At 43.1% G+C, this 13,613-nt stretch overlaps 1 protein-coding gene across 1 annotated transcript in view; it reads left to right on the top strand.

Moving 5' to 3' along the window:
* CHSY1 (chondroitin sulfate synthase 1) overlaps positions 1-13,105 on the top strand; it is an 80,292-nt gene extending 67,187 nt beyond the window's left edge. The window contains exon 3 of the mRNA XM_054837272.1: positions 8,277-13,105. Within this exon, the coding sequence (XP_054693247.1) occupies positions 8,277-9,869 (1,593 nt within the window). The 3' untranslated portion in view covers positions 9,870-13,105. The remainder of the gene's footprint in view (positions 1-8,276) is intronic.
* The last annotated feature ends 508 nt before the right edge of the window (positions 13,106-13,613 follow it).

Below are 13,613 nucleotides of genomic sequence, written 5' to 3'. Positions count from 1 at the left end.
GAGGCACAAGGCAGCAGCACCCACAATAACGAATGTTGGGGGGGTAGCAAGCTGGTAGGAGGGCTCGCTAGCAGAGAAATCAGAAATCTAATATGTTCCCAGTTCTCTGTTAATTTTCATTAGCCAATACTCACACTGTTGGCAGAGAAGTGGTTTTACCATCGGTTGTTAGGAAAGCATAAAGCAGACAGATTTCTAAATGCAGTTATGAAAGATGCTCTGTCACTTTGAGGCTGTTACTGGCACTGCAGGTTCGAAGGGCTGCAGCTTTGACACAGGCAGTTCAGCAGTTGGCCTTGTCTTGGGGATTTTATTCAGCGTTCCCACCTCCCCTCTCACCCTTTTCCAAAAGATCTATTCCTGCCGTGAGTCTTCGCAAGGGATCAGAAACAGCAAGCATGGCCTGTTGCCATAAAGGGAGCTGTGCCTCTCCTCATCTAAAATGGTGCTGCTTAAGCTGGAAGTGCCAAAAGTCTTGAAAATGAATCTGCTTTTTAAAATACACCTCTGCCTTTTTACACCCAGGGAAGAACTGCAACAGTAGCTATTGTGAGGCCAAATTGTTGCCTAATTAAATTCACAATAATCTCCCGTGAAGGCTCAGAGAGATTTAGAGCTTTGCGCTGATGTGACTGCTTCAGTACTGTCCTTCAGTCCAGACCTGTTACTGTGATATTGTCTCCACGTAGGGCACCATGTACCTACTCAGGGGTGGGGCTTCCTGAAACATCATGCGTGAAAAGCAAGCTGTGTTGGTGATGTGGACAAGGATGAAGGGGCTGGATCCTGCAGCCGGATCCACTGGGGCTGATCCTTCCCCCAGCTTGTTGCAGAATCTGGTGTTGGCAGAGACCTGGACACGCAGTCTGGTGTGTGCCACAAAATCACTGCTGTCCCCAGCCAGTCTGGCAGAGAGGCTACACTGCTTTGGCTTTATTTCTGATGTTGGACTGATGTTGAGATGATGTCTGGATGCCTAGGCTGCAGCTGAAGTTTCTCCAAGCAGAGGGTTTCTTCTCCACCCCCCTGTAAGCAGCAGCTCGTGGTGGCCTTGCCAAGTGTTTTGGGACCAAAAAGGCTCATCATCCATCATGGCTTGCAACTCCTACAAAACCACTGGATGTGGAAAGTAGCTCCCAAATAGGAATCTTTGAATTCCATGGACAGAAGTATTTCTAAATGATTACATTACTGCCTCTTGAAAACACATGGTGGAAAATCACACAGCGGTCCAGAAGAGGTCTTCTCTTCTGTAGTCCCTGCTTAGAGGAAACTGCATCCCTCTAACTCTGTTTCCAGCATCCAAAAAGTATTTGCCAGGGTGTCAGAAGCTTTCTGCTCATCATCTCCAAGAAACTACCCTCCACGGGTCATGTGCCGCTCCTCTGGAATCTTAACGCTTTGCATGAGAAAGAGCAGATACAGACTTCCCAGGCTGCAGCTCTTTCTTTCATGGGCCTGTTGAAATTCATAATGAAACCCAAGTTTTTCTTGTACTCTGCCTGTATTGCAGAGTCTGAAAGTGTGGAGTTGACAACAAGGAAAAGAAATCCCAAGACGTGGTATATTCGGTGGGCAAGTAATTTGGCATCATCCCTGAGTCTGGCCTTTAAATGAACAAATCAGCAGCGACTCACTGTATTCCTGGTTTTGTTTGGATCTGGGACAGAGGCAGTCCTTCTCTGCTGGAGAGGGAAAGCTGAATCATTTGCCCTGTGGGTCAAAGCCTTAACTTGAGCAAGGGAGAGGCATGTGCAGAACAGCAGTTTGCACCAGGACTTGCAATTTGAAAATTATGCTAGACACAAATTTTGAGCACACTTTCTCAAGCAATAGCAATTGTAATTAGTCATTAGCACCTATGATGTTCTGCTTCTTTAATAGCCGTAGCATAAAACATTTGTTAATATTTAGTGGTGTTTTATTTGGGTTTGTTTCTTTTAAATCAGAACCTTTTGGAAGAAAACTCTTCAATTGCATCCAGCTCTCCTAAGGTTTGCACAGTTACATCTAAATATCCTAAAATGGTTCATTCTGTTTTATCTGGTTACTCCTAAGGTACAAAATGCTTTCAGGTTATATTCTGGTTTATCTTTAGAAACATACATCTGTGTCTCTAGAGAAGCAATTCCAGGCTTTATGGAGTGCACAGTGGCACCCGTGTAGTTTGTGTGTCAGATACACCCAAGGGGAAGGATGTTTCACTAAATGAGCAACTATCTTCTTTTGAGAGTGTTATGCAATTGCATTAGTCTTTCTTTTCTTTACACAGCAGGTCTGATTAAAACTTGTCCCCCTTATCCAAAATAGGGGAGACCTGAGGAAGGAATCCCCACTTCATGACTAAGAGGAGACCAGGATCTTGTATCCTCATTCAGACCAGGAGGAGGAAGCTCAGTTTAATGCAGGGCCAGGCAGAGGGAAGTTCTCTGCTTCATAGCTGGAGGATCTCAGTTCCCAGCTGTTATGGATTGCTCCCACATGTAGGTTTTGGGTAAAGAGATCGTCAAGCTTAGGGTCAGAGGTGAAGTACATGATGCTGGTTTTGAAGACACATTAATTTTTGCAGGTTTTCTTCTTTCTGTTGCGAAGTTGCAAATACTTTAAAGGCTACTTGATTTGAGAAACTGTGAATGTATAAGTAATTTTTAAGCTCTTCTGCTTGCTTAAACAAGAAAGGATTGGGAGAAGGACAGTTGTTTAGTTAAACAGCTACTTGGTATTGTTAACAAAAGATCGAACTCCAGCAGTAACTTTCCTAATTCACATATTCCTTGGGAATTCAGTGACCTTGAGTTTGCTGTGCTTGAAACATGCCCTAGATACTTGGCTTCCTTTGTCGAATACTTTGGAGAGGAGAGCGGTGCAGAAGGCCCTGTGAGGCTTTTGAGTGAGACAGGCGTTGTTTCGCATAGTATCATATAAGAAGAGGCAATTGTGTTGTACAAAATAAACTTCTTGCTTCAGAGCATGCCTAGAGTTAGTGCACTCAGAGGTCACAGTATATCATAGCTGGATCTGCCTCTGCTTCTCTAGCAGTCTGCTATGGAAACTTTGAATACTGGCTGTTCAGGATGTCCAGCTGATTTTCTTGCCCCTCTTTAATTTATGAAACAAAGCAAATGCAAACCAGTGGTACATGATGGAATTTGTGTGAAAAGTAACTCGTCTGAGGAATCACATCATTTAATCATGCTCCAGAGCTTGGGGCTTCACTTGTCAGCTGAGAGGGAAGTCTGATCTCCCAGTGCCGAGTGGTGTTTCCTGCATCCTTTCCTGTAGTGGCAGCTGGGGAGGTTACAGGGATGAACGAGTGGCCAAGTTCACTGGAAACGAGTGTTTATCCATTACTTCCCCGTGTTTGTCTCCACCATAACAACTCTGCCCAGGACATGTCAGTGGTTAGCTGTGAGATCGCACATAAAGCATCAGGATTTAAAATGGAAAGATCATTGTTAATTAGAACCCTGAATACACAGAGTTGTATCCAGGGAGGTCACTACGGTCTCCCCCTCCACCATAGGCAAGTCAGCAGTAAACAAAGACCCACTGTTCCTTTCCATTGGGTCTACATGCAAAATACTTTATCAATTTAGCTATATCAGTGATTTAAAACACAGAAAACTAGTGATCTGTTTTGGTTAATCACTCCGAAGTGGCAACTGTTTGTTAGTGCAGCTACAATTATTTCATACAGTTACTTGGGACGTGGCTGCAAAACATCTTTCATTTCACTTCACCCAACCAACAGGAACTGCCTCCTTGCACCACTACAGTTGCATCCCTGGAAGGAGGAGCGAGGAGGAGATGGGGGTGAGCATCCTGCATAGTTTTGGCAGCAGAGCTGTGGGGCAGGGTAAGGACTGACCCGGCACCCGTGTTACTCCCGTAGGAGAACAGCTCTGCACCAGCTGTGGAGAGGGACCTGCATGCTCATCTCCTCCCAACTGAGGTGCTCGTGCACTAGGTGATATTAGCCATCTTTTGAGGTTTTAATTAGTTTGGCTTTGTATTTAAAGCACATCTTGGGCATTTTGAAGCCTGCTGTACAACATGTCTTGTCCACGATTGCTTTTCATGAGTCTTGTGGGGCTACGTTTTCTGGGCTGTGGTAGTACAATCTGGAGCTGTGAGAGAAAGCCCTCAGGGGCTAATCCGTGGCTACGGGCCAGTTTCTGCATAAACTGGTCTTATTTTTAAAGTCCATTTTCTCCAGTACACTTTTTCTGGCCTGCAAAAGACTTCTTCATTTAAAACGAAGAACATAACACTCTCTCCTTTCACTTGGTCTTTTGGACATGAGCCAGTAGTGCCCACAACAGCTGTACCACAGTTTAAACATTCAGTCTCTAATGGTTTGGGGAACATTAGGGTTTTTAAGGCTTCAACAGGTCTAGAGTAAATAGTGGTCAATAAAGAGTAGCTCTTCTTTGTATCCCTATGCTCTCAGTGCTCTGCACTAGAATAAAGCATGCTTAGAATATAATCATTGCAAAATTAATATCCATGAAAGGTTCTTTTTTTGAACAGAATCATAGAGAGACCTGTTTCACTGAAAGAAGAGTTTGCAAGAGTTCAACTCGCAAGAGTCTGGTAACAGGCATGGGGAAGTTTGCACGTAATGTCTGTTAGAGATGTGGACATTTTGGGCTTGTGTCGTTCCCCACGTGTGTGTTTAATGGCTGCTACGTGGGAGGAACAAATACATTGCAGGTATTACTTTCTCTGTCATCTTCTCCCACCCACCTATTAATGATGTACACAACAGGTAATTACGATTTTTTGTCTTCCTTATGGCTTTCCAGTATTCTGTGCAGTCAAAAGCCCATGTGTGCTCATAGGTACAATTTAGCATAGTGTTTTGTCCCAAATGAGGTAGAAACTACGTTAACAGTGATGGGCAATAGTTGGGCATTGCTCTTCTTAGGGATTGAACCCAATGCTGAGGACTAGCGCTGCCTTAATGATTTAAGCAAATTAATGTTGGTGGAACTGTCAAACTGTATGGAAGGAAGTGCTCATTTCTTTCAAGTTTTGTAGACACGGGTGAGAAAATGCAATCCACGTGGGACTTCTTATCGTGAAAGAAAGCCCATGGGTATTGCAGTGCTTCTGTGCAGTCGGTGTCCACAGGCGCCTTGGTCCAGGAAGGGTTAAATTGCTATGTTGGCTGCTGGCCACTTGGACTTCATTTACAGCACTTCATGCCACTGTGCAAAAATAGTGTGTAAGTCATTATATTCTCTGTAGGGAATTAATCAACCCCTTCTTATACCCTTCCGTGTCTTTCCTACTGGAGTGGGGTGTACCTTGGTTCCTAGATGGGTGGACCGGGGCTGCAGGATGCTGGCACATCCCGTGCCTGCTGCAGCTTGCTGAATGCGAGGAGACAAGAGCAACGCTGGAGTATGGAAGGGGGAGACTTCATAGGGCAAACAATGAAAGTGCCAGCCTTGCAAGGCATTCTTCTGAAAAAAACAGGATTATATAAAAGCCTGGCTACTGTGGTGCTTCTCATTAGTTGCACTGCAGGGTTGGCCGGAGCACATGAATTGTTACAGTTGTCACCTTTTTGGCTGGAGCAAGGTGGCCGTTAATAGAAGTTTCAGTTGTAAATTGCTTTGCGTTGAAGCACCAGTAAAGTCTTGCTGAGATATGTTTTATTTTCAGTTCAGTTTTCAAAGTTAGCTAGTTTATGGAAGAGACAAATAGTAGTATTAAAAGTTCAGAAGTTAACCAGCCTAGCTGAGAGGTTACTCCTGCATGGCAAGCCAGAGCTTTAAAATACGCTTGTTTATTTTATTTAGGGGTTCATAGCTTTACTTCCATTGGGAAGTTTCATAACATTTTCCTACCCATCGGTATTCTATTAAAACTTTGTTGTGTAATCTAAAAGCCTTTCTGCTTCTCATGGTTTCCTCTTGCAGCTAACTCAGAATGCCCTAGATGGCAGTTTTGGAATAAATGCATTCAGGCTGCATGGTCTTGATTTTGTTTTCTTATAAATTCAAAACAAGATTTGAAATTAAATCCTATTGTCAATTTTCCTTTAAATAACAGTGGCCTAATGACATGCTTTAAGAATTTTTATCTAATGTCACAATACTCCTGGGAAAGCCTGTGCCTATAGTTGTAGTTAAAATGTCAGTGAAATCTGGTACCATACACTTCTAATACTTCTATTTCTATATATATAAATAGTTTTAGAGAGGCTAGATCAGTGGAGTCACTAAAAATATACATGTGGGTCCTGCAGTGTTGGACTGGTCTTGTTCTTGCTGCGTGAACTCTCCATTGAAATAAGTTGTGCTTACAGGACTGACCATAAGTGGGTGTGATCTGAGGCCCTTAACAGAAGCAGCAAGGTTCAAAGTGGACAAAAAATAAAGTGTTATTAGTAGAGGAAACAATATAGGGATACAAATGAAGAACAGTCTTTGGGTGAGTGGAAAAATATGCTTCTTGGGAAAGCATGAGGTTCATTCAATTTTGATACCTCTGCTGAACATAGGATCAGACCAACTACCTCTGCCCGTAGCACTCTCTTAAATCTTGCATGACTTCTAAAGGGATATGCATCTTGACAGGCAGCTCATCTGTGGCTTGCCAAGAGGCCATTGCCGAGATGTTCTCCTTTGGCTGCGTTGCTCTATGGGGTCTGTCTAATAAGAGACAGCCTCTGGCCTGAATTGCTCACAGACAGCGTGAAAGCAGCAGGAATCACTTGGGGGAGAGTGGGCAAGAAGGTGAACTTGAGCAGGAATGGAGGAGGGATGGGGGATTGGTGATGACCCATGAAAAAAATGTCCGTCCTTTCTCGGTCCGGCTGAAATTCCTCCCTCCCTCTTTTGAAATGAATTACATTTGTTCAGATTAAAATCCGTGCGAGCCATTTCAAGTGGATGCAGTTTGCTCCTCTGCTGTCCATAGTGATACACTGAATTTCAGGTTTCAGTATGTGCACATCTGGTGTGTTAAGATAGCGGCAATTAAATCCAGGTGTAGGTTTATCCCTTAGATTCACTGTCTGTCCACAATAATGGGAAAAATGCAACTGGAGGCCTAATAAAACAGGACTTCTGCTGGGTCTGAACAGCTGGTAGAAGCATCACTCGCACTGTCTGTTAAAGATAGGCTTTCTGTGCCTGTGATTTTCCTTTGAGTGCTCCCTTTAATTGCCGTCATATTTGAGTCATTCTCTCTTCTGTTCATCTTTTGGATTTTAGGTCTTTGCTAGTCTTTATAGTAGCCTTTTACAGCAAATTCTGCTGCCAGTAACGTAGATTGGATCCTATATCAAATGAAGCTGTTGTGGCAGGTTGATGACATTTGTGTTGTGACATAGAATCAGCCCGTGGTCTTTTTAAATGTCCATTCTCTAGGCTGGTATATAACTTTGGCCTTGAGGGGGGTTTTTTCCCCATTTTATTTTCCACTTCATCATCATGGTTTCCACATGCCTTTCATTATATCTGCTACTGCCTGACCTACTGAAAACTGTAAAGCTGGTTTGCCTGCTTTTCTTAAGTTGTGGCTTGCCATAAGGCTTCTGAATCTAATCTTAGCTTGCTATCTTCTTGTTTTGAAATAGAAATTTTCACTTTAAGGATGCTTTTATTCTAGCGTACATATGCATCCTTTATTATCTGTCTTCTGGAACTGCTTCTAGGAATCTCAGGTGCATTTTACTTTCTATTGACATTTTAAAATGAGAGGGGAACTGTAGCTTTGCATTGCAGCACTTGAGATAACGTATTTAGCATCTTGACTAAAACATTCAGCAAGCTGGATTTTTAATGCCTGAGCAGCATTTGGGTGTAACGGAAAAGGTGTCGTCATACTTGCTTGTTATGTATATGACATCCTTTTTTATTGTTGTTTATTATTATTACTCTTCAAGCCCATGAGAGGCTGAAGAATAGTAAGAGTTTTGTAGTGAATGCTTCATGGTTGGTTTTTTTCCTGGTGATGCTGTATTGTTGGGAAAAAATGAGCTTACAGTCTAGCTAATGCTCAGTTGTTTGGCCGACGGTGATATCTCTAGAATGGGCTGTAGTAATCCCAAATCCACGGTAGATGTTTCTTTTACCACTTTACAATGAATAATCCTCTTAATTTCCTTGAATAGCAGTTGGTATTGCTACAACCTGTGCCTAAAACCAAGAACAGCTTATTCAGAAAACCGCCGGGCCCTGCAAGCAAGGAGGAAGTTGTGTGAGCTAGCTTCCACAAGGACAGCACTGCCGAGATGCTAACTTCTCCTTTCTCTCTTTTAGATGCAGCAACTGTTTTATGAAAATTATGAGCAGAACAAAAAAGGCTACATCCGAGACCTGAGGAACAGCAAAATACACAGAGCTATAACGCTGCACCCCAATAAGAACCCCCCATACCAGTACAGACTTCACAGCTACATGTTGAGCCGCAAGATAGCAGAGCTGCGCCACCGGACTGTACAGCTGCACCGGGAAATTGTCCTGATGAGCAAATACAGCAATACAGAAATCCACAAAGATGACCTGCAGCTGGGCATGCCACCCTCCTTCATGCGATTCCAGCCCCACCACCGGGAAGAAATCTTGGAGTGGGAGTTTCTTACAGGAAAGTATTTGTATTCGGGTGCCGATGGGCAGCCCCCTCGAAGAGGAATGGACTCTTCGCAGCATGAAGCATTGGATGACATTGTTATGCAGGTCATGGAAATGATCAATGCCAACGCTAAGACCCGGGGGAGGATCATAGATTTCAAGGAAATACAGTACGGCTATCGCAGAGTAAATCCGATGTATGGAGCAGAGTATGTTCTTGACTTGTTGCTTCTGTACAAAAAGCATAAGGGGAAGAAGATGACCGTCCCCGTCAGGAGGCACGCCTACTTGCAGCAGACGTTCAGCAAGATCCAGTTTATGGAGCATGAAGAGATGGACGCCAAAGAGCTGGCCAGCAAAATCAACCAGGATTCCGGATCCTTGTCTTTCCTCTCCAACTCACTGAAGATGTTTGTTCCCTTCCAGCTCAGCAGATCAAAAGTGGAGAGGAAGGAACTCAAAGACAAGAAGATCAACATCCTGATTCCTCTCTCCGGACGTTTTGACATGTTTGCAAGGTTCATGGGGAATTTTGAAAAGACGTGCCTCGTTCCAAACCAGAATGTCAAGCTGGTTGTCCTGCTTTTCAATTCCAACTCCAACCCTGACAAAGTGAAACAGATCGAGCTGATGAGAGATTACCGCTCCAAATACCCCAAGGCTGACATGCAGGTTTTACCAGTGTCTGGGGAGTTCTCGAGGGCGCTGGCTCTGGAAGTCGGATCTTCTCAGTTCCAGAATGAGTCTTTACTTTTCTTCTGCGATGTTGACTTAGTGTTTACCACCGAATTCCTCCAGCGGTGTAGAGCCAATACAGTTTTGGGTCAACAAGTATACTTTCCCATCATTTTTAGCCAGTATGATCCAAAGATTGTTTATAGTGGAAAAGTTCCTAGTGACAATCATTTTGCCTTCACCCAGAAAACAGGTTTCTGGAGGAACTATGGCTTTGGTATTACCTGTATTTACAAAGGTGATCTTCTTCGAGCAGGTGGCTTTGATGTCTCCATCCAAGGTTGGGGCCTTGAAGACGTAGACCTATTTAACAAAGTCATTCAAGCTGGCTTAAAAACTTTCCGAAGCCAAGAAATTGGAGTAGTCCATGTGCATCACCCTGTTTTTTGTGACCCTAATCTTGATCCAAAACAGTATAAAATGTGCTTGGGGTCCAAAGCTTCAACTTATGGGTCCACACAACAGCTGGCTGAAATATGGTTTGAAAAAAATGACCCAAATTTTGGGAAAAGCAGCAATACTAATGGCTCAGTGAGGACAGCCTAATGTCCAGCTATGCTGGAAAAGACCTTTTTTTTAATTATCTAATTTATTTTTGGGAAAATGTTTTTTGATAATTCACTTTTAAAAGACCACACAGGATATATTTTAGAAGTCATCATTGTTTTCTTACAAAGCGCTCGTTTTGCAAAGTACAAGGCCGTTGGTTTTTTTGTTGTTGTGTTTTTGGTTTCGAACAAAACTGTGATCAATATTTGCCTTCAAACAAAAAATTTGTTTAAGAGTTATTTGACTGATCAGCGGAAATCTGACTTGAATTAGAATTTCCTTATGAACAAAAGATTGTTTCCTACCTTTTCCGTTGCTGTCTTCGTTGCTGGGATTCTGTAAATTGGGACCTGAGCGTGCAAGCCAAGTGACGAAACGCTGTATCTAAATGTTTTGTTGTGACTGCTACCGTGCAAAGATTCTGCTGCTTTTCTTAAGGATAGCCATTATTTTTTAAATTGCGCTAGAACAAAACAAATCAGTGTGGTGATGAGAAGGGTATTAATTGCAGGAGGGTTGTTCTTTTTTTCCGAATGGCTGATTATTTCAGTTTAAAAATACACGCCCACTTCTATGGCCAGACAACTTCAAGGGAGGGAAGAAAGTAAGCACAGCCTGCTGTCCAGTTAGTCCTTGTAGAAAGTGTTGTCGTCTGTATTTGGTCCATATTTATGGACTTAACGGTTTAAGAATCCGTGGTGGGTTCTGTATATTATCCTCAACCGCTGTCCTGCCTAGAGCTGAGATGATGTGAGCAAGAAATACCGAATGAGGTGGGGAAAAGGATGGGAAACGCGAATCTCTTGCAGCAAAGCAACAGTACGCAACGAACAATTAGAGATCCCTAACGAGAACTTTGGAAAAATCTTCTATACTGAGTGTACTGCACCTGATTGCATTGATTTTCTTCAGTTGATTACGTGATGTTAATGGGAACAATTATTACATTTGATTACTAGTTTTGTTTTGGGATTATTTTTTTCTGTATCTGATAGACTGTTAATTTATTTAATATCCATTGTTTTAGGTTCTTGACCTTTCCTTGAATATCTGTTAGTCATTTTAATATTTTTTATATATATATATATATGTGTGTGTAAATATATATATATATATTAGGAATGTATTGCATCTTCTCACTGATAAGGTAGTGTACATCATACTTGCAGTAAATGATCTCCAAAGATTACTTTCTAAAATATTTTTTTCATGAATCTTTTTTCCCAAATTTCTTTAACATTTTTGGAATGACTTCAGTAAGCTTAGGAATTTTTTTGGTATTCTAAGAGGAACTGGGGATGGAGAGGCCGAATACAAGGGAAGCATGATCCCGATGAATTAACACCTAGCAAGGTAAGAGATAAATATACAAAATAAAGTGCCTTAAAGTCAGAAAGGGAACCCTTTACACCGAGACTTAGACAGTGAATGGACATTGTCATTGAAGCAGATGATCTCTTGGGACCTACCTACCTGTAAATACCCTGCTCAGCAGAAACAAAAAATAAAAACCAGCGAACAATATATTTTTCTATCGTATCCTCCAGCACCATTTCATTGCTCTCAGTTCCACTTTGCCTACTCTTGGGAAGTGGAGACTAGTGAAGGAACAGAGAAAAACCGATACTTAGGTTGTTGCCGTGTTTGAAGGGATCTTATGGAGTAATTGCTATTCCAGTAGGAGAAATAACCATTGTTTACACGTGTATGGAATATGAACTGCAACTAGCATAGAGTCGATGTCTTATAATGTTCATCGTTTTTTGGTGACAGTCCCAAGGATGTAGGTACTTGGATGGATTCAGTGCATGGAAAATCTTTCTTTTTTTTTTTTAAGACATGCTTCTAAGATGCAATAAAGATTTTTTTATTTGCAATCAGAGCTCCTCATGTCGTCTGCCTCAGTCCGTATCTTTTCACGCAGCGTAGGCACAGCTGCAAAGGTAAAGCAGTTTTGGGAAGTAAGTCCAGGTAAAAGGATCTCCCTCTTACAAAGGGTTTTCACCTCTGTGTTGTGTTTTGGCCCGGAATAAACTTAATGCCACGTACATTGGCTTTGGGGAAAGGGAAGACACCCGTTCATCAGACTCCGGTGTCCGCTCCCATTGCTGCCCACCCTGAGGAACTCCGTGATTCCCTGGGGCAGCTGGTCGTCTCTAACGGAGGGCTTTGACTTTTTCCTCCTGCAAAGATTAAAAGTGCTTTTGCTGTCTGAAAACATCCATAACGATACATTCAAAATGCACACGATGACAAGGCTGAACAATTGAGTAATGCTTTATGTATTCTAAACACAGTAAAAATAATATTAAGTGTGTCGAGCACTTAATAGCTCTGCCAGTTTTATCACTGTTGTTCAATATTGGCTTTTTTATGTAAAACTTAAATCCCAAAGCAAAAATCTTAGGGATTACAGAAGTGTTTCTTCACACTAGGGAAAGGGAAGAAAACCCAACAACTGATATTTGTGGCTGCAGAAAAGAGCTTGAAGAATATGAACCCTAAAGAACTGTACCAAAAGGTGATGGGGGAGAATAGGCCCTGTACTTATACTGTATTTATTAACATTTATGATTATGTAGGACTTTTTTTAGCCCATAACAGCTGGTAAAAGCAGAATGCATGTAAATGGAAAAGCCGTTTAATGAAAAGCACCCATCTGGTATTGGGGTGGGTTTTTTTTGCTCGGTTGCTGCAGTTGTGATTCAGTTCCCAAATCGCTCCAAGCAGCATTAAAAGCAAGTTCTACACTGAGCTTGCAGGCAGCTCTTGTGGCCCCACATCTTAATTGACCACATATTTTATGGACTCACAGCTTAAAAGTAATCCATTTTAAAGTTAAAGTTCGAATTGTAACTGTCTATGATAAAGTCTATCTTTATAAAACCCATTTTACACCAAAATAAGCTGTATTTGCTACCCGAGTTGTAAGGAGCTTGCCCAGGTGGAAGTCATCGGCTGGCACCCAGCCTCTGACAAAAATCCCTTCTGGGGCAGGAAGATTTCACTTGCAGGTTACCCTGGCTGGTTGGTTTGCAGGGAAGTTTACTTCACGCTGAGAGGCCAGTTAGTGTTGGAAAATCCACGAGGGTTTGTCTCCAATCCTGTAAGAAGACCAAGGTATGAGAAAACGAGATGGTGTCATCCTGGAACTGAAGAACGTGGTGACCAAGAGTCGTTTGCTGAGGTTTGCTCTATACCGAGATGCTTCTTCATTAAAACAATTAAAAATGCGAGATGCTTCTTCCCCTTGTTCTTCCAAACCCGTGTCAGATGCCGTGCTGGTTGCGGGCGTGCTCACTGCAGCAGAACTCTGGCCCAAGCGGAGCTTTGCAGCCCTTCAGCACTGGGGTTTCAACCCTTCCACCGTTTCTGGCCACCCGTGGGGGCAAGTTCTGTCCCGCACATCCCCGCGGAGGATGAAGTTGCGAGTCAAAGCTCAGAAACACTTTGCCATTCTCGTCTTCCAGGGGCTGACGGTGAGGGACGGGGTCAGACGGGTTTCTCGCCCACGCTGACTCTGCTCACCCCTGGCCCATGGCTCGTGCTGGGCAGGTGGGTGTCCCTGGAAGGGCTTTGGGGGCCCCTTGTGTCTGCTGAGCCGTGGGAGCGACCATCTCCCACCAGTGATGGGTGAGGGACCAGGTTTTGAAGCGCAGACGGGATGACCCATCACCATCCTCGCCCCTCAGGTATCTTCTCTCCCCGGCCCCACGTTGCTTGCCACGGGCTCGGTGTCCC

This window comes from Grus americana, chromosome 10 (assembly GCF_028858705.1).
Source record: "Grus americana isolate bGruAme1 chromosome 10, bGruAme1.mat, whole genome shotgun sequence".
NCBI classification, from domain to species: domain Eukaryota; kingdom Metazoa; phylum Chordata; class Aves; order Gruiformes; family Gruidae; genus Grus; species Grus americana.
The sequence above is the reverse complement of the archived record's forward strand: the minus strand, read 5'-3'. Positions and strand labels throughout refer to the sequence as shown.